At 36.3% G+C, this 27,792-nt stretch overlaps 1 protein-coding gene across 5 annotated transcripts in view; it reads right to left on the bottom strand.

Annotated features, from left to right (window-relative positions):
* Positions 1-27,792, bottom strand: part of RLF (RLF zinc finger) — a 145,210-nt gene that overhangs the window by 47,890 nt on the left and 69,528 nt on the right. For 4 of the 5 annotated variants that reach the window (XM_074217633.1, XM_074217631.1, XM_074217634.1 and 1 more), the window contains 2 exons: positions 23,641-23,773; positions 21,974-22,176 (listed from right to left, as the gene is read on the bottom strand). In XM_074217633.1, coding sequence (XP_074073734.1) covers positions 21,974-22,176; positions 23,641-23,773 — 336 coding nt within the window. Of the gene's footprint in view, positions 1-21,973; positions 22,177-23,640; positions 23,774-27,792 lie in introns of those variants that run through there. The other variant, XM_074217635.1, reaches the window with a different exon arrangement.

The following is a 27,792-nucleotide window of genomic DNA, read 5'->3' as shown; positions in this document are numbered from 1 at the left end:
TCACTGTGATCTATCATGTAGGTCCAAATCCTAGCTCTGTGACCTTGGGCAATCATGGAACTTGCTAGACTGTACAGGAGTTGGCCTTACTTACCTCACAAAGCTGCTGGGATAAGGCACTTTCATCACTTATCTGTAGGGAAGGGGTGGCTAGATACAAGTTTTGTCCTCAAATTTAGGTCTGGTCTTTGCACTCACCTCTCTGCTTTGGGATAGTCTCATCACTAGCCTGCTGTCTAATCCCCCCCTGCAGGGACCCCTTTAGGTTTTCCACACTGTACACTTGTCTGCTTCTCTGCCCCTTTGTTTTTTTTTTGTTCATTTCTCATTCCTTTTTATTTTTTTAAGAGAAATTAAAAATCTTTGAGGAGTACGATATAAAATCACTAACCTTGGAAAACATCTAAGTAAGTGACTTGGAGAATTAAAAAAAAACCCACAATAGAACTACTTCTACCCGAAAGTAAGCTGCCACATCATCTAAGGGATAGGGTTGGAAGGTGAAGGGACAAAAAAGATCACTGACTGTGAGGAGGTCCAATTCTGATTCCACTGTCCTCATAGCCAGAATCCAAGGGCTTGTACCATGAATCACCTGGCAAGTTCCTGAGTGCTCTAGGGATTCCAGCAAAATTGACCTGAATGGATATCCCTTGAATGATCAAGTTCTAACTCCAGAAACTGAAGATGTTGGGGATCTTTAGATACTCCCATAAGAGCCTGTTCTGGAAGTGGGGGCCCAGATGACTTTTGTAGCAGATACAGGCTCTTGCTACAAGTAAATTACTACATAGGTTTGCTGCCATATGCTTGTTCTTTCTTCATGTGATGATGACACCCTTAGGCAGCCTGGCAGACAGTGGGGTGTGATAATCTATGAGGGGAAAAACATAACTGCATTGTTTGGACCTAGTCCTGCTTAACTCAGGATCCCCAAAAATCTTCTAAGGAATCCAAAGACTGATTTCAATCAATATAATAACTTTAAATTGCCTCCATGCTGGTCATTCAGACTGCTTGCTTGCTGCTTTGAATTCTACATAATATGTTCCACATATTGGTTCATGGGAGTAGCTCACTCCTTTTCAACTCTATCCTCCATAGGACAAACATTTTTCTAAAATCTTCTTCAGTTCTGAGTTTGTTCTTAACCAAATAACTAATCTTGAGTGACTTGGATCAGGGAAACTAAGCTATTTTAAAAACTACATCCTGTCCCTGCTCTCTGTTTAAAACACAAGAACAAAGGAATGTTGTCTGATCAAAACCAGATTAATTTGAAAGGTACTTACTTTTCAAAAATTAAATCAATTGGTACTGAATTTAAATTAAAAAAAAAGGAACTTTATGAAGGGCTCAGAAGTCTTTTTGAAGACTTTGGTTATAAGAAATACAAGCAAAAGATAATGAAGGGTGGGGCTGTGTTACAATATCTTACATTTTGAATGGCGTCTCTTTACTTCTCAAAGTACAAGTATAAATATTAAATCACTTCATTTTTACAATCAACTTGCAGGGCAGCATTGTATAATAGACTAGTCTTAAAACCAAACTGATACATCCTGACTTTGAAATCTTGGGCAAGCCGTGTAACCTCTCCAGATAACCTCTCGCAACTCTCTATGACTAAGATACAGAGGAGCTGCTAAACTACAGTGATAAAAGAATTTCCTTACCTAGGAGCTCCCTATATCAATAAAATAAAGAATCTGAAGCAAAAAATATTAAAACAAAACTTGTAGGTGGACACTATTCAGTTTAGAAACAGTGCCTGAAGAAAATACTAACAAAGCTAAAACAATCAATTGGGATGGCACCTCAGAGGGAAACAGCCATTCTCAAGATCTACTGACCCAATTTGTAAAATTATCCCCACATCACAGATGAGAGAACTCACACACTGTGGGGGTTGTCATTAACTTGCCCAAAGTCACAGTGCTAGTAAGTGGCAGACCCAGGTCTTTTGACTTCTAACCAGTGCTCACTCTATATGACCTTTAAACATATTGCTATAATCAGCAAGACTTTAACTTAAGGATAGAACCAAATTTAATTAACCACGTGAATAAGTTTAAATACATCAAACTAACCACGTGAGGCAGAACATCAGCAATCTTTCTCAATCAATGGCAACACATAAAAGGAAGGAAGCAGTATTTGAAACCCAAAGACATAATGAAGGCTCAATTTAGCTCCCAGAGATAGAATAAGCCACACCATAAAGATGTCATTTTAATAAGACTCTGGCATAATCAAGCCCTCTGGACCAAAACTATTGCTGGATGGACTCAGACGATTAAAAGCAGTGCCCACCAAATCACTGGCAAAAGAAGGAAATGGAGACTACCATGCTAGGACAAACAGCTGTTCCACAGCAAACCCAGCCAACACTTCATGCAGGGAGAAAGCCAGAGTTCAGAAAGCTGATAGGGACTACAATACAACAAACACCTCAAAGATGGTTGACTAGAACATTATAAATATGTTTGAGCACACCAAGAAAAAGAGTTGTGGACTGAAATCTGAATTAGCCCACCCAATGTTGTCAAATGGTTACAAAGAACCATAACATTCAGTGAAAGAACATCTGACAGACTAATTTGAATATTATGATAGTTTCACAACATGAAGGTGGGAATTTGGTCATAAGGAATTAAACACAATACTGAGAAATGGTGTTGGTTGGGCCTGTTTTATGCAGGGTATAACTGCATCCTATTGGTCCGAATATAGGCTGCCCCAAACCACACGCCATAGCCCTAAAAAAGAAATCTTTCATAAAGAAACTATGTTAGTAATATAATTCTCCTATTACTAACCATTTTGGAGTACTAAGATCCCAAAACTTCACTACATGTTTTTGTGGCTGAAGATGAGAACACCACAGATAGGTTGTTCTTATTTGCCCTTAACACACTCCCAGAAAAGACCCCTGGCCAGTTTCAAAGCTTAGAAATACCATTCCTCTATGATATCCATTCCCTGGTCTACTTGTCTGTTCTGTGATATTGAACTCCATACTAAAGCACCTCAGCAAAAGTTCTGAGGTCATCCATTAACCTCATTATATACTGAAGGCCAGGCCAGGGGACAAAGTCTATGTTCTGGGAGAGAAGGGGAACACACTGCTGAGAGCTCCTGTTACTGCCCAACTGGTAGTCCACAGACTCAGAAATGTACATGAGAAGGAATGAAAGCTCATAGACCATCAGTTGCAGAACCTAGTCAAACTGATCTCTAAAGACAGGGATGATGATATGAATCCTACTCCAGCTGACATGTGTATAGTGCTTGAAGGATCGCAATGCACTTCACATAACATTAAGTCATCTGATGCAGTGTGTAAGCGGGAGGGATCTGCCTCCCTTACCTTGCAGAGTCAGCAGCAGGGGCGTCTGGCACAGGCTCCTTCAGCAGGTGTGCGGGCCGGTGGGGAAGCTGTTGCTACTGCTTCTGCTGCTGCTAGGGAGACCAGCGAGGCTTAAGCTGTGCCTATGGTACTAAGAGTGCAATTATAAGGCTGCACTCACGTTTTATACAATCAGATCTGGGGAAAAAGCATGGCCTACATTCAGACCAATACGGTAATAAGAACCACCACTTTACTTTTCTCTAATACCTTACACTCTTCAAAGTGCTGTCATAAACATTACTTCATTTGGTTCTTGCAACTTTGTGAAATTATTATCACCATTTTGCTGCTAAAGAAACTAAGGATCGAGCTGGATTCTCAGTCAAAAATCAACTGCTTCCTGACTCAAAATAGTAATAATTCACATTACAAAGTCCTTTAAAATTTTTAAAAATACGTTTCTTTTAGCAACCTGTATAATAGACAATGCAAATATTATCATTCTTATTTGACTGATGGGGAAACTGAATCTCAAGATTTTAAATGGCTTGCCCATGGCCTGATAGGAAATGGCAGAGGCAGGATCCAAACCCACCTGTCCTGACTCAATTAAAGGGATTTTTTTTTGTTTCACTGATTGTACTGCCACTAATTTAACCACAAAGAAATCAATAGAAGTTATCTTGGTAAATGCTTTTCACAAGTGAAGAGTTTACATTTTAAATGAGTATATTACAAATTTTCTATAGCAGTGACATTTCATTATATCCAAACAGGATGTGAAATAAAATGCTGATTTAAGAGGGACAGCTAGAGAGTACAGTGGATAGAGCACCAGACCAGGAGTCAGGAGGATCTGAAATCAAATTTGGCCTCAGACATTTGTCACTCGTTAGCTGTGTGATCCTGGGCAAGTCACTTAAACTTGATTGCCTCACACAAAATAAACAAATAACTAAATTTTTTAAAAAAAGAATACATTTACAGGAAAGTTTCACAATAATTCATACTTGGGGGAAGAGGTATCTGAATTATTAAGTTTCTCTTAAATTGCTTAATTACTTCTGATTAATGCATATCTAATGGCCAGATTGGCAACTTGCATACAGAATTTTTAAAAGTCAAAGCTAAAGATAACAGTCTATTCAAGTAAAAGCAGATCTACATCAGTAAGGGGAAAACACACATCCAACAATATCATTGATCACAAATTCTTCTAAGTTTCTAAAATATACCTATATTGGAAACATTTAGCTATGTATTAAAAAGTAAAAACTGCTAAAAATGAATAATGAAACAAATTTTTAATCTCATCTGGAGTCAACAATGAAAATCACAAAATATCCATGCTTTCTTATCCTGGGTGATTATTTCTTATTTCCTTTCATAAATCCTCCAATAGAGGAATTTATACTATATGGTAAAGATCATTCTCTTTATAATAATATTATTTTCTGGACACCAGTTCAACACTGGCTTATCTATCTATTATCCCTTACTCTTGGTCATGCAGAGAAAATGGGGATAGATAACATAACAATCAAATGAGATGACATGTTAAATTAGCACTTTGAAAAGTGTAAGGTTAAATATAAAAATTCATGGTGGCACTTTTTGTTATTTTTACACCATAATTCAGATTTCAGTCCACTACTCCCATTCTGTAACAGGACAAGAATATACCTACTTGTGCACCTTAAAATGCTATTGGAGATGTGAAACACTACTACTTTCACCAGTCAAACTTATCTATTCTTCCAGTCCCAAATTAAGTTTCTCCCTCTTTTTTGAAAGTCAGTCCCAGATATAGGAGTAGGATCTCCTTTAAACCATAGGAATTGTCTATATACTACATTATTTTTGGCAACTAATTTTATACTGCTTAGTTGAGGAATCTTGAAATGCTGACTTGTCTCACTAACTACATAATATACCTTTTCTACCTACTGATTCCAGCTGTAATCTATTTTTTATGAAACTTTGGAAACAACAAGAACTGGTCCAATTAGTGATAATCTTTTAAAGTTAATAAAGCTGAAATAATAACACTTGAAAGGTCATTGACCATTTTCTTAAAACCAGCCACTAAAATTAACAACTGCCACTAAACTAAAGATAATAATAAAATGAGAATTAGTATTAGCTACTTACAGCACTATTCTCTATTTTCTTGGGCTACCAATCCTACTAAAAGTCAAATCCATAATTTTAAGGATGGAGGAAAACCATTAAAATGATTTGTCAAATATATTAGATTTTCCTATAGCTGTGTACTGTGCAAAGTCACAATTATATGAAGTCTTCTGTTGTTTTCAGATGGCTCTGCTTTTGTCAGTCTTCTTAAATATAGTTTAATATCCTGTACAAGTTATAGTTAATTGACACAACAGGAGATCAAATACTACAGAAATATGCCTAAGTCAGCATAAATGTGATTTATTTGCCAATGGAAAGAAGTGGTTGCCAAAGACAACATCATGCTAAAATGGTTTTATAAAAATCTTACAAAAAAAAACTGGATTCTCTATGGATAGAGAGAGGTCCTCTAGAGTCTCCTATTTCTTAAGTGTCATTATGCCAATTACATTAAGTCCCAGAACACTGTAGAAATTTCTTTAAAAGAGCTGTAATCACTAAAAGAAGTTTGGTCTATACATTCTCATAGAAGCATCAAGGGGATGAAGAATGTTTATTGCCTAGATTCCAATGTGCATCTAGATGGATGCTCTATAGAGCTTTCAAATAGCATGAATATCTGAGAAAGATAGTAAAGATGAACAAGTCTGGTTAAGAGTTTAATAGGAGGAAATGGAAAGCAGGCTGGATTACTTTTGGGAAACTAAAGGTAAGTTCTTTTACGACCACAGGATTCCAAAGGCAGAGGCTCATTTTAAAAATATGAACATCCTGCCAGTGTTACTATATGGCTGAAAGATATGGAATTCAACTACGTCCAAAAACTAAAAATGTCACACAGAATTTTGATGATGGCAGGGTGTAAAAGGTCAACATGAGTAGAAGCCATTGTATGAAACAATGAGGAACTCCAAAGAATAGGAATAAAAGTTGCAGGGTATGTTAGGAATATTAGTCACATGGTAAGAACCAGGGATGTCAAAGTTATTTTAAAGATGAGGATGGGCAACATTCCAGTAATGGTGAGGAGGTGAACTGTTTTAAGAGACAGAAAATGAAATTTCCTTTTTTTTTTTTTAGGTTTTTGCAAGGTTAATGGGGTTAAGTGGCTTGCCCAAGGCCACACAGCTAGGTAATTATTAAGTGCCTGAGGCCAGATTTGAACTCAGGTACTCCTGACTCCAGGGCAGGTGCTCTATCCACTGCGCCACCTAGCAGCCCCTGAAATTTCTTTTTAAGGAAGCCACTTTGGATGACTAACAAAACCAAGCAGGAAAAGAAAGATGGAAGCCAAATCGTGAAGGGCTTAAAACTTCAAAATAAAGAAGTATGTATTTTATCCTAAGGCAATCAGGAGCCATTGCAACTTCCTGAGCAGGAGACTAACGAGGCATTACCTGTAGTTTAGAAACAGTAATTTGGCAGCAGTTTATAAGAAAGTTTAGCAAAGTGTTGAACTTGGGGAAAAGATAAAAGATATGCTTTAAACCGAAGGAAGTTGAAGTCACAAAATGAAAAAGGTATAAAGAAAAGAGAACAGAAGAGGGCCCAGGACTGAGTTTTGGAACACAACCATATTTAAAAGGTTTCGGCAAGGAGCCAGATAAAAGAACAGGAAGTCAGAGACTGGAAGAGAACCAGGAGATATGTAAAAACTCAAAGGTGGAAGAATAAATAAATAGAGGAGAGGCAACAGTATCAAAATGCAGGGAGATAAGGAACACAGAGAAACTATCAGAACCTCTCTCTCCACTCCTACTTCTTCCCCCTTATCCCCGTACCAAAAAAAATAAAAATAAAAATAACAAAACCCTTTCTCATCTGTACTTGAAAACACTTTATATTATCTAAGTGCTTTTATGCTATCTATTGCCTGACTATTTGGGGGATTGGAATTGCCTGAGTTTGGAGAAATAATAGTCTGAAGCACGATTACTTTTTTCTGGTAGTACAATTTTAGGAATAGAATGAATTCAGAATTAGAAAAAGAATGATAAATAATTGTACAAAAGGAAAAATGATGAATAAATAATACAGATAACTTTATGCTGTCACTAGCAAAGTATATTCAATTACTACCCAGCATAGTGTTAGATTTTGAAGTCAGCAGACCTGGGTGCCATACCAGGCATATGACTATAGGCAAATAATTCACCTTTATGAGTCTCAGTTTCCTGATCTGTAAAACTGGGATAAGACTTGTAAATACCCATCTCATGAGGCTCAAATTATATTGACCAAAGCTCAAATTCTGTAGTAAATACCAGTCAGCATATGGTTTTCTTCCCACAAGACCGAGATCATTGGTTAATCTCTAAAAATATCACTTTCCTCATGTTACTCCCTTGATCTGATCAAGATCCTTCGAAAATCTTCTTACCTATCAAATCTTAACTGGACTAGGCCCTTGCCAGATAGCAGAGGGGCAGAGTGAGAGATACCTTAAAGGCTGATAATCTTTTCAGGGAACCTTGCTTAAAGATAATGAAATTGTCACAAGTGGACAAAAGTGAATAATAGGAAATAGAAAGTAAAGTAACAATTATCTTTGGCTTATTATTTTATTAAAAGCAGAAGTTAAAAAACTAGGAAGTACTATTAAAGTCAGTGTTGATTAATGATAATCTTTTTTTTAAATCTCTGGTAGTAGGAAAGCTAAATTACAGTACATTGGAAAAGATATGATACACAAATTGGTCAATGAAAAAAAATCCAAATTGTCATTGTTTGAACTGTTCTTTGAAGGTGAAATCCCACACAATTCACAAACAGCAGAATTCTTTCTTTTATTTAGAATGCAGTTTTTTGTTATAAGGCTTACCAAGTTCACTAAGGGTACTTGAAAGCATGTATATGTATGTCCATCCATGTCTAATTAATGAAAGTGTTCCCTGTTAATGATTAGATGTCTGAATATTGATATTTCAAATACCTACAAAATCAAATGGGTTTCTTAAAGTTAACCTGGATTAATTTTCATTTCCTGTGGATGTGTGCTCTTCCTTGCTATGTGTATTCTTTTTTTCTATTAAAATATTAGGCTTAGGGTGGCTAGGTGGCGCAGTGGATAAAGCACCAGCCTTGGAGTCAGGAGTACCTGGGTTCAAATACGGTCTCAGACACTTAATAATTACCTAGCTGTGTGGCCTTGGGCAAGCCACTTAACCCCATTTGCCTTGCAAAAACCTAAAAAAAAAAAAAAGGCTCTAATGGCCTAATTTCAACCATAAACACCCTGCCAACTTCCAACTGAGAAAAAGGAGAACATAAAATTCCTATTGTTATAGACTAACAAAGTTACAAACATGGCATAGCAAATGACATTCTTTTTTAAAAAAGGTATACCCTGGGCAGCTAGGTGGCGCAGTGGATAGAGCAGCAGCCCTGGAGTAAGGAGTCCCTGAGCTCAAATCGAGCCTCCAACATTTAATCATTACCTAGCTGTGTGGCTTTGGGCACGTCACTTAACCCCATTGCCTTGCAAAAACCTTTAAAAAAAAAAAAGGTATACCCTGCAATTACTAGGAAACTTGAAAAGTTCATTTTTTGTGTTTTTTTTGGGAAGGAAGCACACAGCGACAAAGTGGAATACATTGCTATAAGGAGCCCAAGAGGCAAACAACATACCAAAGTCACTTGACAGGCAAAATGCTCTATATGTTTGGATTCTGGAGGCCTAAGTGAGCTGCTGGAAATTCTCACAAGACTAAAAAAGAGATACTATACTTTAAGAAGACAATTTTGAAAAATAAAGTTAACCATTCCAGAAAGAGGAAGAAGCAGGGGATTCAAACCCAGGTTTCTGGACTATAAATCCAATATACTTTCCAAATCTGCACTAATTGAGATATTATTATTAGAACAAAAATTGGAATGTATGGCCTCTTCTATACCTTTCTCTCTGAAAAAATTTCCAAACTGAATAAAAGTCCTCTGGTTTCTATTGAGAATTGTATTTCTATTTATCATTTATAACTGGAGACTGACTCTATCCCAAAGGGGCCAAGACTAAGAGCAGGTATTGTTTGTCTATCTCTTTTTTGACCCAGACAATGTTTCTCCCCTTTAGACTCTTAGTAACTAGTTAACCAATCCAATGTACCAAAATACTGCAACTGAATTTTCTCCATTTCTTGATCCTTTGGGGGGGAAGGCAAGAGGAAGAGAATAAAAAAAAAATTCTCTATTGCCATAAAAAATATTCCCCAATAAGTACATACAATAACTATATCTAATATCTCCAATGTTAACAAATCCCTAGTACTACCTCACACCTCTCAGACTGGCCAATATGACCAGAAAGGACAATGATCAGTGTTGGAAGGGATATGGAAAATCTAGGACATTAATACATTGTTGGTGGAGCTGTGAACTGATTCAACCTTTCTGGAGAGCAATTTGGAATTATGCCCAAAGGGCAACAAAAATGTGCATACCCTTTGATCCAGCAATACCACTATTGGGTCTATACCCTGAAGAGATGATGAAAAAGGGTAAAAATGTCACTTGTTAATGTTAATTAACATTCATAGCAGTCCTGTTTGTAGTGGCAAAAAATTGGAAATTAAGTGGAAGTCATTCAGTTGGGGAATAGTTTAACAAACTGGTATATGTATGTGATGGAGCACTACTGTGCTATTAGAAACTAGGAGGGATGGAAATTCAGGGAAGGCTGGAAGGATTTGCATGAACTGATACTAAGCGAGATGAGCAGAACCAGAAGAACATTGTACACCATTAACAGCAACATGGGGGTGGTGATCAACCATCAGGGCAACAACCAGGGAAAATTTTGGGCTATCTGCAATGGAGAAAAACATCTGTATCCAGAGAAAGAATTGTGGAGTTCAAACAAAGACTATTACCTTTAATTAAAAAAAAAACCCATTATTTTATTGTGTATTCTTGCTATCACATATTTTATTCTTGTTTTTTCTTCTTAAAGATATGATTTCTCTCTCAACACATTCAATTTAGATATGGAAACAATGTAAAGACTAATGAACTGCCTGCTGTGTGTGGGGGGGCAGATTAGGGGGAAAATTGTAAAATTCAAAATAAATAAAATCTTTCACAAAAAAAAAATGTTCATTCCTAAGGCTCAGAATTATCCTTCTCAGACTACCATTTACTTCCCCAAATAAGGACTGTTCTCTTACTTCCGTCAAGGACAAAGAAGACCTGTGTCTTGCTCCTGATTAAACACTCCAGCCTTACTAGGTTAGCTTCCTACCAGTAGAGAGTAAAGGAAAGAATAATGGGCTTAAGAGATAGGTGACTTTTTTGAGAACTGGCTCAGTCATTTAAGTAACTTAGGAAATGACTTAACTTCTCTGAACCACAGCCTCCTAGTCTGTTAAAATGGGAGTAATTCCTGTACTATTCTCCTTAACAGCACTGTGAGTCAAAGTTCTTCGTGACTAGTAAAAGCACTACAGAATAGTTGTTTGTTTCGCAACTGCAAGGTTATCTGAACAGACTTCAGTGTATTGGCTTCCAGCTGGCTCAGTCAATTAATCTTAATTGTAAGTCTCTAGTTCAGTGATTCCCAGCAGAGGTTTCCTGTTCCATACACCCATTACTGGGATTCCCACAGGTGCCAACACAGTTTTTATTCCCAGTTGCTTCCTTAACTTAACTCATCTACTGACCTCAGCTGCAGTTGTTAGTGAACTCTCCTTAGTTCCATCACTCTTTTACTGTACAAAATCATTAACTTGAAACATCAAATTTAAACCTGATGACTCCTAACATTTTACCAAAAATTTTCCTGTTGCCTTCAAAAAGTAAAATGTTAATTGATTTAAAAAAAAGTTAGAGAATATCTGCTTAACAATTATGATAAGAAGGTAAATACTACTGGAGTGATCCAAGCAAACCAAAGAAGCTAGGTGATATAGTAAAGTCCCTGATGATTATTGTTATTTATTTTGTTACAGGGCAGGGGGTGAAGGGAGGAGGATATACTCCCTGTTGATGAAGAACAATGAATAGGAAACACTGCCAATAACAGCTCTGCAAGAATGTTATGGCCAATTCTGCTTAAAGGCACTTTTCCTTTTCTTATTTCTTTGTCACAATTTGCTAGATAGTTATGGGGTATATAAATGGAAATGAACATGTATGTAGAAAGAAAAAAAAGATAATTCAATTTTCTTTTAAAATCCTCAAAATTGACCTCTCTCTTACTTTAATTACCATCACTCTAGAGCAGACCCTTACCAGGGAGGCAAAAGCCTCTAAAACACCTGTGTATCCCCCCCCCCCCCATTCATGGAAATCTATGCAGCACATATTGCCAAACTCAAAGAAATTCTACCTGAAAGATGTCTTCCAATGAAAACCCCCCCTGGGCTCCCTGAATCAGTTGTCATCCTCACTTTGAAGGACCTTCATGTCTTTAGTTCACATTGCTCCCCTAATGGACTCTGCAGTGGGCAAGCCAATCTTTTAATTGGCACATGCCAAAGGTAATCTCCAATGGTTCCTATATTTTCTTCTCTGTACCACCAGCACATATGTCTTGAATGCCTATACTTTCATAATTTTTTTTGAATGCTCAATTTCTGCTTTTTGAGAAACTTTCTGGCCCCTAAAGTTTGTCATCAATATCTATAGTATACTCACTGATTCCAGGCATCAAAGAGGAAAGTTGCATAAATCTACAACATTCTTCCCAAATGTAACTCTATTTAGATCATCTTTAGTCATACTAACAATAAATCTCAGTTGGAAAGAATCTTATTGGTCATAATTCAAAGAATGCCTAAAAAGGAATCTCATCTTTAAACTAAGTCTCTCCAGATGGTCATCAACTTCTGACTGAATATCTATTGTGGAGGGAAACCCACTCTGAAGATGTTCATTCCATTTTGGAACATCTCAACCACTGGTTCAAATCTGTTCTCTGGGGCTAAGCAGAACAAATCTAAGCCTACTTTCTGAATACAACAGACACATATGAATGCTTATTACAATGAAATTCAAAAAGCTTTTTGTATAATGAAAGTCCCTCAAATTTTTTAACATGAAATTTTTGTCCTGACCTGATCTTTTACTCATTTTCTGGATCCAAGTACAGGCCCTAATATTACCCTTACAGAATTTCAACTCACTACATTTGACTCATTGTTTTACCAAAGATAACTAAATTTACTGAAATTCTATATGCAAGCACTGTTACTGATACTTTCATATAACTGGAAGTCATCTCACCGGTGCCTTCACTGAAGTCCCTGGCAAAAATATTAAAAAGCATGGGGCCAAGAAAAGAAAGGAAGACAGAGACAAAATATATATAAAAATAAAACAACTTAGATTCAGAGACTCAAGAGGAAAGAAACGATACTCAAAGAAAAGAAACCCTGCACTTTCACCTTATACCAAGAGCAGACACTGAGGATATACTCAGCTAACTCCCTTTTTATCCAGACACCAATTCTGTCATGCTTCCACAACTTATCAGTCCTAATCACACCAAGTCAGTAGTCTCCTGAACTCATGCCACTGTTGCTCTTTGGAAACTTCATTATTCTCAATAGATTTCTTCATAGCCTTCAAAATTATTTCTGTCTTCTTACAAAAGTGAATCCTCACTTTTGCTTAATTAGGATGTCACATTTTTTAACCTCAGAATCCTTTTTTGAATGAAGAGTAATTCTCTTTCCCTAAGAGGTCCCCCAATGTTCCTCTGCAACTCCCAGTCTCTGAGAAGGGTGGAGTTGAGACACTGAGCTGCCCTGTGCTCATAACTTTTTCCTCTTTGAAAGACCAAGCATTGTTGTCATCTCCTCAATTCTTGTTACTATCCTCTACTGATTCTCTGAAATTTTCTCTTTGTAAAAAGCAACTGATTAAAAAAAAAAATCTTGTATAATAATTACCTAGCTGTGTGGCCTTGGGCAAGACACTTAACACCGTTTGCCTTTACAAAAACCTAAAAGAAAAAAAAATCTTGTGACAGATCTAGAGTTCTCTTTAATTTTTGCTTTGATTAGTTATTTTGACAACCCTTATCTCACAATTGTCTAGCTGACACCTAAAACACAACATGTCCAAAATGAACTCATTACCTAGTTTGAAAGAAAGCTGGAGACGCCAGACTAGAAGTCAGCCAAACAGTCAGGCTTGGTGAAATAGATCTGATACTCATCAACATACAGGTGGTAATTAAATACAGGGGAGATGATGAAATCACCAAGTGAAATAATATAGAGGAAGAAAAGGGTCCAGGACAAAACTCTATATGACACCTATAGAGTTAGAAAATGTGATTTGGATCTAATAGGTAGAAGACCACAGAGAGTGGGAAAAGAGAATACCAAGAAGAGAGTCATCAATAGTGTTAAAGGCTGAAAAAGAAGTAAAAAGACAATGAGGACTCAGAAGAGGTCATTAGATTTGGCAATTTCTCCCTGTCTTTCATTTAAACAGAACCTACTCTTACTGAATTCATGACCTTTAACCCTAACCCTTATTCTTTTCAACTTTCCCCACTTTAGCTACACCTCCTTTTCATTCCCAACCCTCAGCCCAAGTTTGACATTATCAACTCAGCATGTGCTACTTGTTATGTTGCTTTGGGCTCATTAATTTACAAACCTGAAAAAAAAAAGGCCATGAATTGAGTTCATTACTACTGATCCCAGGGTACTGCATAATACAATGAGAAATCATGAAATTGAACTAATTTTACCAGAAAACACTTATAGAATATAACCACCAACTTGCCGCACCACAATATGCTTCTGCTCTGCTTTTATTGACCCTCAACTTCATTTTCTGCAGCATTTCTTTTAACATTTTTCCCTTTTAAGTTCTCCAGCTATATCAAATTCCAGCTGTAAAAAATAGTTGGTCAGTTCAGAGAAAAATGAAGCAATACAATGGGAGCTCTTTAGTCAGCATAAAAAACATTTGAGAATAATAATCCACTCTCTTCTACCTTAGGAGAAAAGGTAGTAACTCTTCTATTTCTTTCTATCCTTTTAAGATCCTGTTTCAGCTACCAATTAATTGATAAACCTTTAATCTACCTTTATTTACATACTTCACAGAGTTGATGTGGTGAGTAAAGATCTCTGTAAGCCTACAAGCTCTATAATATAAATACAAATAATTGTAAATAATATTATCACTTTCTAATGATTGTCCCATTTTTTTTTCCATAAATGTGCCCCAGTCTCCCAAATCCTTAAAAAAAAAATCCCTCTCTCCAAGCTTGTAATCAATTTTCTGGCTTACTGTCTAAAAAGGAAAACTATATTCAATGTCTCTAGTTCTTCATTATCCACTCTTGAGAACTCCTTTTGACCCAATTTCTGCCCTCTTGACTTATAGAAACTTTTATCTTGAAGTAGCAAGTAATATCTCAACTTTGACTGACCTCACAGCCCCCTCATCTTATCCCCTGTCCTACCAGATTTTATCCTCTATCTTTTAGCATTTGGCAATTATAATTATTGTACTCCTTACTGAGTAGATTGGTGTATAGGGCATATAACTTGGGAGTCAGGAAGGCTCATTTTCATGAGTTCAAATCTAATGGGGCAACTAGGTGGTGCAGTGGATAGAGCACCAGCCCTGGAGTCAGGAGGACCTGAGTCTCAGACACATAATTGCCTAGCTGTGTGACCTTGGGAAATCAGTTAACCCCACTGCCTTGTAAAAAAACAAAAACAAAACAAAACTAAAAAACAAAACAAACAAACAAAAAAAAAGGAGTTCAAATCTGAGTTCAACACTTCCTAGCTGTGTGACCTAGACAGGTCACTTAACCCTGTGTGCCTCAGTTTCCTCATCTAGCAAACCACTTCTGTGAAAACCCCAAAAGGGGTCATGCATCATGACATGACTGAAAAACAATTGAACAATTCCTTACTTCAAGACAGTCTCATTTCCTAGATCCTTGAAATATCACATTTTCCCAGTTCTTCTCCAGCTTCCTTGTGTATGCCATGCCTACCTCAAGCATCAGTGCGGTGAAAAAAATCCAAGAACAGACTTGGAAGAAATCTTAAGAGATCAACCAGGCAATAATAAAAATAACATATAAACAAGTAATATCATATATAATAAAAATAGAAAATAAATAGAAAAAATAAAAACAGAAAATAAAACTGAGACGGAGAGTACCCACGGTCACAAAGTTACTTTGGCAGGAGGTTCAAAAAACCTTGATTGTTTACAGAAAAACATAATTAAAATTTTATATGAAATCAACATGCAGATTTTGGTTCTCATCTCAAATAACATGTAGTGCGAATACACGATAAACACTTCCTTTTTTCCTGATTTATCATGTTTTCCAGTTACCTCAGAACACCAATTACAACATATGGATTCTGGTCCCTTCTTCACAAAATGCAAATTAATTGTTTATCAAACCTTTTTATCAAGTTTGCTTGATAAAGTCATTTTCCCCAATTAGACTGAATGGACAGGAACTATGTTTTTTTTTTTAATTTAGTTAAGAGTCCAAAAACATTATGGTTACAGTTCAATCATTTAAGTCAGGTTTGACACTGTGAGTCCTGGAATTTTCTTGGGATTTTCCATTTCTTTCTCCAGTTCATTTTATAGATGAGGAAACTGAGGTAGACAGTACTCTATATACTGTACCCAGTTGCTCCTATAAGAACAGATTATCCAAATATTAAGCTTCCTGGGGCATGGTGGAGACGTGCAAATAAAGTGGTGTGTATATAGCTCAAGGTTCAGACATCTCATTTTTTTACCTGTTTCCTTATATGGAGGCTTGGTGTTCAAACTCTAAATTAGACAGGGACAGGAAGCTTTTTTTCTGTCAAGGGCCATATGGATGTTTATAACATCATTCATGGCCATACGAAATCATCTACTGAAAAGTTTGACTACTATATATTTGGTCAGGCATTTAATTAATTCACCCCTGAAAAGTTCTTAGTTATTGAATTTCCAATCCTGCCTGTGGTTGCCTAGACCATGTGGATGAGGTGGATGTCACCCATGCCTAAATTAGAAAGACAGAAGAAAGTAAAGAGGTGGAGAATTAAGGCTGATAAGAAATTTTGGATCATATTTGGCATCCTCACACAGTGCTTGGAACATGATAGTTGTTTTAACAAGTAAATACTGCAACAAGCTCCATTGGTTCCCTATTGCTTCCAGGCTGTGTGTGTGCATGCATGCATGTACATGTATGTATTATGCCTGAACATGAAAACAAAACCAATTAAAATCCATATTTTTCCCTTTCTTCCAGGCTACACTAAATCTCACCAACTCCAAAACTCTTAAAAAATCCAGGTACCTGGCCTCATGGCTCTTCCTTAAGACTTGAGGTGTTTTCTCTGGCTGTCCTTCATGCTGGAAAGCTCTCTCCTCCCCTCTGCTTCCAGGCTTCCTTTTCTGAATACTGTTTGCCACCAAAGAGAGCTTCTGGAGGACCAGGGACTATCTTTGCTTTTTTTTTTTTTTACTCTAGTGCTAAGCAAAGTGCCTGGTGTATAGCAGGCCCATAATAAATATTTATTGACTGACAAAATACCATGATGTATTTTTTTAAATGAGCCATGTAAGGATCTCCCTTCTCTAACATATACTTTGCTTCTTTAGAATCAAATAATATTTACTTTGACCTGGAAACTGACATAATGTTCCTCCCATGCCACCAGACCCCTCCACACCAAAGGGCTGCCTCCTCAATTTCCTTGTTTCTGTTAATGGCAATATTCTCCTTCTATGCCCCCCAAACTTACACTAATGGTTCTGACTGCTCAGGATTCTTCCCCTCAAACATCCACTCACTAGTCAGGTCTTGTCTTTTCAACTCCCACAAAATCTTGTCACAAGAAGCATACTGCCTCTGTCCAACAAAGGGATAATAAATGCAAGTCACAGAAAGGGCAGTCCATTCTCTTGTAGACATAGCAGATATGTGGATTTGTTTTACTGAACTATGTTAATCTGCTACAAGGAATGTTGTCATTTGTTTCTTAAGAGAAATGGACAAAGAGAACTAGTATTGCCAAAATAAAAAGACAAAGATAAATCACTGAAGCATTTTATATACACTAAAATAAAACAGAAAAGTTCAAAAGGAAAGCCAAACAAATGAGACAGCTCTGAAAGTAACTGGATGAATTTATTATATATCTTTTTTTAAAGTACACTATGCAGAATAGTGTCTATTTTTTCTTTAACTTTGTTAATGGAAAGGTCCTAGGAATTTCTGATGTTATGTAAGTTTAGAATATTAATTTGTAAGTGGTTTGTTTTCATTCTCCCTTTTTTTATTCCTTTCCTTAAACTCCTTGTAATAAAAGCTTCTGTGCTAATCATTCTATTTAAACTACCCTTTCAAAAGTCAAAAGTGACTAATCACTTTGTTAACAAATCCAAAAACCATTTTCTAGTCCTCATTCTCGTAACTCTTTCTGCTGCATTTCATACCTCCCTTCCCCTGCTCCTGGAAATACTGTTGAAATAGATATGCTTCAACTGAGAAATAATTAAGACAAATATAACTCAATGTAATGAACATTTCTGTGCTATATAAAAAGATGAATATAAACAGCTCTAAGACTTGAGTGAACTGCTATAAGCAAAACCAATAAAAATATACAATAACTTGAACAATGCAAATTAGAAAGAACCACTACAACACAACAGAAAATGCAGGGCTTGCTGGACTTCCAAGCAGGGACTCCTACTGCTGCCTTCCTCCCCTGCCCCCACCCCCTACCTCTGGACTTCTACTATGCCTGTGTGAAGCTCATGGCCTCACCCCTCTCCTGAGCCCTCCAGCCTGCCTTCATCTTTCTTCAGGCCTGTTCCAGACTTTCAGGATGATGTCTCATTTGGCTCACATATCTCGGCCATGGCTTAGCCCAGTGCCTGACCCACAGGAAGCACTTCATAAATGCTTCCTTTCTCCCTGCCTCTTTGAGTCTTTCTTATACCTGGTTCTCTTTCTACCTTTTCTTTTTCCTACTTAACAGACCATAAAAAAGGGAGGTGACAGATATTTTTAGATATTTAGTGAAGAACATTTTTTGTAATATCTGATCTGACCCTTTGGTCTTAGGATCACAGCTAGACAGGGAAAGGGTCTCTGATACCCTCTCCTTGAAGCTAATTAAACTTGTGAAGACCTCAAATTTGGGAGGACTCCAATCTTAATTCCTAGAATTCTTTACTAGTTGATTTTCTAGGCTCTATTCACATCCTCCTCTTTTCTAATACAGCTTTCTTTACATCAGCTTCATAGATTTTAAATATATGTGCCATTACAAATGACATCAAGATAAAATTCATCATAATTATCTTATCAAAAGTTACAAAGCCATAAAATTATTCATTAGGTAACACTTCTTGACATACAACTCAGGTCAAAAATTTCCACAAACCCTTCTGAATACTAGATTTGAGAATGCAATTCAAAACACCTAAACATTTCTTAAAACCATATCATATTGTAATATTATTCAAAAGTCCCACATAACAAGTAAGATTTTCCCTGAAATCTTTTTTGTCATTAAAAGACAGTCAGGAGATGATGAAACACTACCAGACACTGACTCTTGCTTTTTCTTTTAAGTTCTACAACAATCTAAGGCTAAGCTCATCTTTGGACTTTCAGGAGACTGCTCTCTCCTGGCCATGACATTATTTCCTTTCTGTTCTTACCTCTTGGTCTCAGGTTCCTTTGCTGGCTCATCACATTTTTCAATCTCCAAAGTGGAGGTACTCACAAAAATTTTGTTATAGGCCCTTTTCGCTTCTACACTTTTTTGAGCATCCAAGTTTTAACTGTTATCTCTGAACAGACCTAGATAGTAAATTCTAGTCTCGCCACTAAGCTTCAGTCTTGCATCACCATGTTACTTATTGGTCATCTCACACTGAATGTCCTGGACACATCTTAAAAACTCAGCATATACATTATCTTTCCCTCTAACCCTCTCCCCCCTTTCAAACTCCCATGCTTCTATTGAAAACACCATTATACTTCCAGTTTTCCTGGTTCATAACCATGACATTTTCCTAACCCTCCCTCACCCTACAAACACATAGGAATACTTGAGAAATCTTGCTGCCATTTTTACCTGCCCAACATCTTACAAATCCAATTCCTCTTCAGCTCTCAAAGATTGATAACCTAACTTCAGACCCTCATCATCTTTTTTTTTTTAAGTTTTTCAAGGCAAATGGGGTTAAGTGGCTTGCCCTAGGCCACACAGCTGTGAAATTATTAAGTGTCTGAGACCGGATTTGAACCCAGGTACTCCTGACTCCAAGGCTGGTGCTTTATCTACTATGTCACCTAGCCACACCCCTCATCATCTTTCAACTTAATGACTATACAATCTCCAAATTACTCCATTTCAAGTCTTTTGCTACTCCAGAACACCCTACATACTTTTGACAAAGTAATTTTCCTCAAGAGCAAACTTGACTTAAGGTCTCCCCTATTCAATTTTAGAAGCTTCCTATGGACTTTGGAATAAAATATCAAGTCTTTTGTTTAGCTTAAAAATTTTAACACAAACTTTCCCCAATGTAAATTTCTAGCCTCATTAGGTATTACATCCAACCTCACCCCCCATTCTGTGATCCAAGGAAACTGGCCTTCTCGTTGATCTTCACATATTACATTTCATCTCCCCACCAATTTCATACTGGTCATCAACTGTGCCTGGAATTTACTTTTCTTGAGTTCCCTCTTTCCATAGTTCAAGCCTTTTCTTATCCTGTTAGTTCCCTCACCCCCTTGTATTTAACCGTGTACGGAATTGTACTCATTCACATTATATTTATTTTGTCCATGTTTATATAAGTCTTTGCTATCTCCACCATTAGAATGTAATTTCCTTTTAAGAACAAATGGTTTTATAATTTATTTCTATTTGTAACTCTAGTGACTAGCACATAGCAAATACTTGTTGATTCACAGCTTCAGATTAAGAAATGGAATGTAAAAATTTTGCACACATATTTTGAAAAGTATTTAAAAAAAAGTCTGACTATGTAATACAAAGTGTTTTTTGGAAGCAAAGGGGCAAATTAGTGACCTTTAAAAGCAATAGAATTTCTAGCAGCATTTTTGTGCATTCACCAAGAGCATTGTTTTACAGAGTATTGCTGGGATTTAAACACAGATCCTGATTCACAGTTCAATGTTGCTATTTCTATTTCTTTTTTTTCTTTTTTGAGATTTTTCAAGGCAATGGGGTTAAGTGACTTGCCCAAGGCCACATGGCTAGGTAATTATTAAGTGTCTGAGGTAGGATTTGAACCCAGGTACTCCTGACTCCAAGGCCGGTGCTCTATTCCCTGCGCCACCTAGCCGCCCCTATTTCTATTTCTTAGTGTCAAAGATTAACCATCAATTGAACGCAGACCAAAGAAATCATTATTCTCATAATATTTCATATTAATTTTTGCCTCAATCTAATTTTAATTTTTTCAGTTAATAGCAGGAAATTCTCAGCTATGCCTAAACTTCTGTCTTCAACTCCTTTATTATTTCTAGTATTAACTAAATAATTAAAAAGAATTATATTCCTACATAAATAAATTATACCTCTATTTAAATTTATACTTCAACTAAACAAGGTTTGAAAAGGGGGGAAAATGTTAAAAAGATGATATAGAGAATCAAAATGGAAAAATTCCCATATTAACTTGCATTAAATTTTTGTGAATTAAAAATGTTAAATAAATTCCTATCGCCAACAAGAAAATTAGTGGATGGTTTTATAAAAATGTAATTCACCATTACTACAAAAAAGGGAACAACCAAATGACAATGCAAGCAAAAAAAAAATCAAGAATTTGTTTAATAAATATACCACTTGCTTTATATAAAACTTGTCAAAGTCAAGATGCTTTTCCTAAGTTCCTAATATAGATATGTATTGCAGACTCTTAGAAATAACTACTTGCCAAGTTAAATACACTGTATTAGTTTAAATATAGGCCACATTCTACTCCTCTTCCTTTAAATCTAATTAGTCCCAGAGTCATCTCACTTTCTGGGTGCAGGCTATATTTGCGGACCAATTATGCTTTGAAAACACTTAAATTTAGGACTAAGTCACACTTTATTCCTTTAACTTAATTGACCAGAGAAAGTAGTTTAATAGCAATCTCCATGTGCCAAACAAGAAAAAAAATCATTATATACCAAAAAACAAAAAACACACACAAAAAAAGAAAGTTTCAATCTTAAAGATCTTAAGGTATTTAATACAAATCAACCAAACACTTGTATATTCTAATGAAAGTCATTCTATTAACTCATACACAAATGAACACACATTCAGTGAGATAGGCCAAACAGCTAAAGAATTATTTTGTACTTTAAGGAGTGTGGAAAAGTCTACTCATTTTTCAATAATTCAAAAAACAAAAACTCTGCTACAATATCCAATATAATCTACTAAATTTGTACCTAAATTTTCTAAATGTGGATGACAACAATAAGAATTATGCTTTACTGACCTCCTTAATGGCATCTTCACTAGGTAACATGGAGCATAAACATGTGGTATAAGCTTGTCGAAAAGATGACACGTTGGGAATTTCTTTAGACTCTGCACATAGTTTTGACAAAGAAGTAGCTTGTGTGATACAGTTTGACTTCAATAAGTGTTTTATTCGCATCTGCAGAAAGGAAGGTCCTTCTCGAGCAAAAAATCTGTTGGCTAGGAAAGAAAAAAAATATATTTTCAAAACTAACAAGCTCAAACATGTCTAATTGTAGTTCAGGCAATTTAAGTGATCATTAGTCCAAGAAAAGGAATTTGATATCTCTTTAGTAATTAAACAAGATAAGGAAAACTCTAAAGCTGGGAACAAGAAGATTTAATCTGGTCTTAAAAGCCACCATTCTGATATCTGCTCCAACTAGAGAGGGAGAGAGGAAGAGAGGAAGGAAGGGAGGGAGAGAGAGAGAGAGAAAGAGAGAGGGAGGGAGGGAGAGAGAGCAAGAGAGCAAGCACACAAAATCAGGAATAAACTAATGTATAAATGATACCTTAAATGGATTAGAAATTTCTTTAGTTCACCCAAGCTTTTGAAGAATTAGTGATAATCTTCACCCACGGATTGTTCCCTGACTTGTTGGTAGACATGTCAATGATGCCCCAATCCTGCTTTCTGAAATATTACACCATTCTGTATATGTCTCTTTTAAGGCTACTTATCACATTCAAACCTTTTTTTTTTTTTTAGGCTTTTGCAAGGTAAACAGGGTTAAGTGGCTTGCCCAAGGCCACACAGCTAGGTAATTATTAAGTGTCTGAGACCGCATTTGAACTCAGGTACTCCTGATGTCAGGGCCAGTGCTCTATCCACTGCGCTACCTAGCTGCCCCCAAACCTTATTTTAAAGACAAATACACATCCCATATCTTCTCCTGAACTATAACCCCCTTGAGAATAGAAACTTGGCTTTAATTCATCTTCCACAGGAGCCTGCATATAGCAAGTGTTTAATAAAAATAAATGTTTACAAAATAAACATATAAAAGGCAGCTGTATAAAAAATTATGGATTCCCTCCTCTAAATCATAGGGTACATTTCTTAAATTAAATCAGAAAACTAATAATTAGAAATATGGAATAGTTTCTTTTGTATAATTAAGGAAGATGGGATTAGATGATATCTACAGTGTCTTCTAAATCTACATTTTTTGATGCTATTACAACCACCATTAAAAGTTACCAGGAAGTCAATAAAATATTAATTAAATTAATAGAAATCTTTGGATTCAAGATCTTTTCTTAATGAGATTTTTCATTTTCATAACAAAGTCTTACTTTTCATTCCAAAACTACTTGTTGGATGAAAATGCCTCACTACCACAAGAAAAAAATTGTAAAAGGTATCTCAGAAAACTCCAAAGTTATAAAAGTCTGAAAAATCACCAACCTAAACTACTGAGGAGTAACTAGAATTTATCATTTTAACAACATAAAATGCTAACAAATGATATTAATAACAAACGATATTAATGTTTAAACAAATCAAAATTAATCATATCAACTTCATAGAGACAATTCTATGACAAATTATATAATATTGAAATTTTGAAAATTAAGACTCTAATTCAGTTTCAGTCACTATTTTCTCCCAAAGCAAGTACTTGAACAAATGACAACACCTACCTTCCTCTGCTTCGACTGGCTGTTGAGACAAAATTTTAAGAAGGACTGGATTTTTCCACACACCTTCTTTAGTAATATCAACCAAGACTTGGAGATTATTATTTCCAAATTCCAACAAAGCATCGTGTGAATCCTGCGAACCGAGAATAAATCTAATAAATACAAATTTAAAACATCAAAATCGGTTATGAAAAGGGAAATACATGTTATCCAAATGCAACTAAATATGTACCAATTCTATTCTGTGCTCATTCAGGAAAATAAGAGGGAAATGTTTAGGTCTTTCAGGGTTTTAAAAAGTTTCATGGGACAGCTAGATGGCAAAGTGGATAGAGCACCAGCCCTGGAGTCACTGGGACCTCAGTTCAAATGTGACCTCAGACACATAGCTGTGTGACCTTGGGCAAGTCACTTAACCCCATTTTCTTTTTTTAAAAAAGTCTCAGTTGTTTATATGTAACTACAGAACTCTGAGAAATTCCATGGCTAGTGTCACAGTTGAATAAAAAAAATACAAGAGACTTTAATAGCACCAAGCTATTGTCCAAAGCCAATATTCTCTTTTCAGTTCTATGTGACTGTAAATTATGTAAAATTAACTCCAAAGGAATTCTCATCATTACAGCCACCATAACAACATGTTATGAATTGACAATGCACTTTGCAAATATTATCTCATTTGACCCTCAACACAATCCTGTGAGTAAAATGCTGTTATCACTACCCATTTTACCACCCTGGAAAATAAAGCTAAAAGTTCTGTGCCTTCGCAAAGGTCAAATAGCAAAAAAACTCCAGAGGCAGAATTTGAGCAAAGATCTTCCTGAGTCCTAATCCCATAGTCAATGCACTACTCTAACAGTGAAGAGTACAGAGAAGGTACTAGAGAGGTTCATAGTAGGTACAATTAATAAAGGTTTGCCTCTAATCCAGGGCTACTTCCTGTCATCCTGATCCATATCTGGCCACCAGACCCAGATGACTCTGAAGAAGAAAGTGAGGCTGATGACTTAGCATAGCATATTCCTCATTCAAATCCAATTCAGTTGATTGTTCTGGCATCACCTTCCTGATGCCATGGTCTTCAAAGAGGATAAACAGCAACAAAAATGGTGGCATACAGGTATAACAATTCTTTAGTTAGATTTGGTTAGATCAGATGACAAGAGCACAAATGATAACGTATCATATCAAGGACCTGGGACAGAACAAGAACATAACTGACAAGATTTTTCTTGCTACTCACAAAGTATTAGGAAATCTAAACAGGTGCATCAAGCACATTATATATCTTCTATGAATATTTCAAGTGAGAACATAAACAAAAGCACCTTTGGAGGATCAATACCAATAATTTTCTGAATCTCTCCAAATTCTAAGAGTTTAATTAAATATTGAATTTTTTAAAAATCTGTTTTGTTGGTTTCACACTTTTGTGTTGGAATTAACTGCATACACACACACACACATGTACAGAATAGGGACCATATTTAAAGCTCCGTAATGGAGGCCAGATGGAAGACTGATTCAACTGATCACCTGCATATTGACTGACTGAACTAAAAAAATACCAATAATCCTCATAGCTGTCTCTAAGACTTTTCCAAAACAAGATTCAAGAGATGTTTTCTTCTGTGTAAAGGCTGTGCAAGTATTCAATTAGCATTGAAGGCAGAATATAAGATGTTTCTCTAATGTCTTGTGCTGATATTCATTTTAAAGTACTTTATAAAGTACTATTTAAATTTTTGCACTGTATTAAAAGTTAATCTATGGAAGGGGGAAAAAATTAGGGGGCTTAATCTTCTGAAGAAATATAAAGAACAACTTATGATACAGTATCACTATAACAACAAACTTTGAATTACTCATTTGATGACTTAACTTCCCATTTACAACATTACTTCAAAGGAAAATTGTGTGAAAAGGTAGGATTCATCACTTATGGCTCACCCAGTTTTAAAATATTCTCAAAGGAGCTTTAGCAACACTCTATTACACAGAGTGTGAGAAGTTTCAAGAGTATCCATTCTGCACTTAGAAAAGTGAGGTATATGCCCAGTAAACAACTAGAAAATGTCAGAATTGGGTTGAACTATACACAACCATGCAACTCAAACGATGGGTTTTGTGAGCAAGAATGAGAGGAGTGATGGATGCCAAGATGTTATTCAGGTACAGCTAGGTGGCACAGGTCCTGGAGTCAGGAGGACCTGAGTTCAAATACAACCTAAGCTACCAAACCCATATTCAGGACAAATGGTATAACAAAACTTATTTTCTGATTTGTGTGCAAGCCAGAATTTCCTGGAAAATTCAGGATGAATGACTGCCAGTTATAATTTCCATTTAGTAGAGGAATTCTTTCCTTAGGAATTCGTAATTTTTTATTTGTTTAAAAAGTATTTTGAACCCTTTACCAAGATAAGATCCAAATGGTTACAGGACTTAGACAGAAGATCAAGGACTAGTTTACCTGTCAGATTTATGGAAAGGGGAGCAGTTTATGACTCGAACCTTTCTGGAGAGAAATTCAGAACTATGCCCGAAGGGCAACAAAAATGTGCATACTCTTTGATCCAGCAATGTAACTACTGGGTCTATACCCTGAAGAGATGATGAAAAAGGGTAAAAACATCACTTGTACAAAAATATTTCTAGCAGTCCTGTTTGGGTGGCAAAGAATTGGAAATCAAGTAAATGTCCTTCAGTTGGGGAATGGCTTAGCAAACTGTGACATATGTATGTCATGGAACACTATTGTTCTATTAGAAACCAGGAGGGATGGGATTTCATGGAAGCCTGGAGGGATTTGCATGAACTGATGTTGAGTGAGATGAGCAGAACCAGAAAAACACTGTACACCCTAACAGCAACATGGGGGTGATGATCAACCTTGAAGGACTTGCTCGTTCCATCAGTGCAACAATCGGGAGCAATTTTGGGCTATCTGCAAAGGAGAGTGCCATCTGTATCCAGTTAAGAAGCTGTGGAGTTTGAACAAAGTTCAAGGACTATTCCCTATAATTTAGGAAAAAAACAAATATCTTATTGTCTGATCTTGTTACCTTTTAGAATTCTTGTCTCTTCTTTACAGATATGATTTCTCTCTCTCTCATCACACCCAATTTGGATCAAGGTACAACATGGAAACAAAGTAAAGATTGACAGATTGCTTTCCGTGGGGGTGGTGGGAGGAGGGAAGTAAGACTGGGGGGAAAATTGTAAAACTCAAATATCTTTAATAAAAATTAATTTAAAAAAAGTATTTGAGAGGGGACGGCTAGGTGGCACAGTGGATAGAGCACCGGCCTTGGAGTCAGGAGTGCCTGGGTTCAAATCCGACACTTAATAATTACCTAGCCGTGTGGCCTTGGGCAAGCCACTTAAGCCCATTGCCTTGAAAAATCTAAAAAAAAAAAAAAAAAAAAAAGGATTTTGAGAGACAGGCTCAAAGGCTCTGATTATCAAAGGGATCAATAAGAAAAAAATCTTTTAAGAATCTCAATTTATGGGGAATGGCTTCAGAAACTGTGGTATATGTATGCCATGGAACACTATTGTTCTATTAGAAACAAGGAGGGATGGGAATTCAGGGAAGCCTGGATCAGCAACATGGGGGTGATGTTTAACCTTGATGGACTTGCTCGTTCCATCACTGCAACAACCAGGGACAATTTTGGGCTGTCTGCAATGGAGAATACCATCTGTACCCAGATAAAGAGTTGTGGAGTTTGAACAAATTTCAAGGACTATTCCCTATAATTTAGAAAAAAAAACCTAGTCATCTTATTTCTGATCTTGTTATCTCTTATACTTTTTGTTTCTTCCTTAAGGATGTGATTTCTCTCTCATCACACTCAATTTGGATCAATGTACAGCATGGAAACAAAATAAAGACTGACAAACTGCTTTCGGGGTGGGGTAAGATTGGGAGGAAAATTGTAAAACTCAAATGAAATCTTTAAAAATTAAAAAAAAAGAATCTCATTTTAGCTGGAAGTTAGTAGGGAAGAAACTTAGAATAGACCATCACTTCACACCCTATACCAAGATAAAATCTAAATGGATACAGGATTAAGACAAAACACAATTATTATAAGCAAATTAGAAGATCAAGAACTGGTTTACCTGTCAGATCTACGGAAAGAG

Source organism: Macrotis lagotis, chromosome 1, assembly GCF_037893015.1.
Source record: "Macrotis lagotis isolate mMagLag1 chromosome 1, bilby.v1.9.chrom.fasta, whole genome shotgun sequence".
Classification (NCBI taxonomy): Eukaryota; Metazoa; Chordata; class Mammalia; order Peramelemorphia; family Peramelidae; genus Macrotis; species Macrotis lagotis.
The sequence above is the reverse complement of the archived record's forward strand: the minus strand, read 5'-3'. Positions and strand labels throughout refer to the sequence as shown.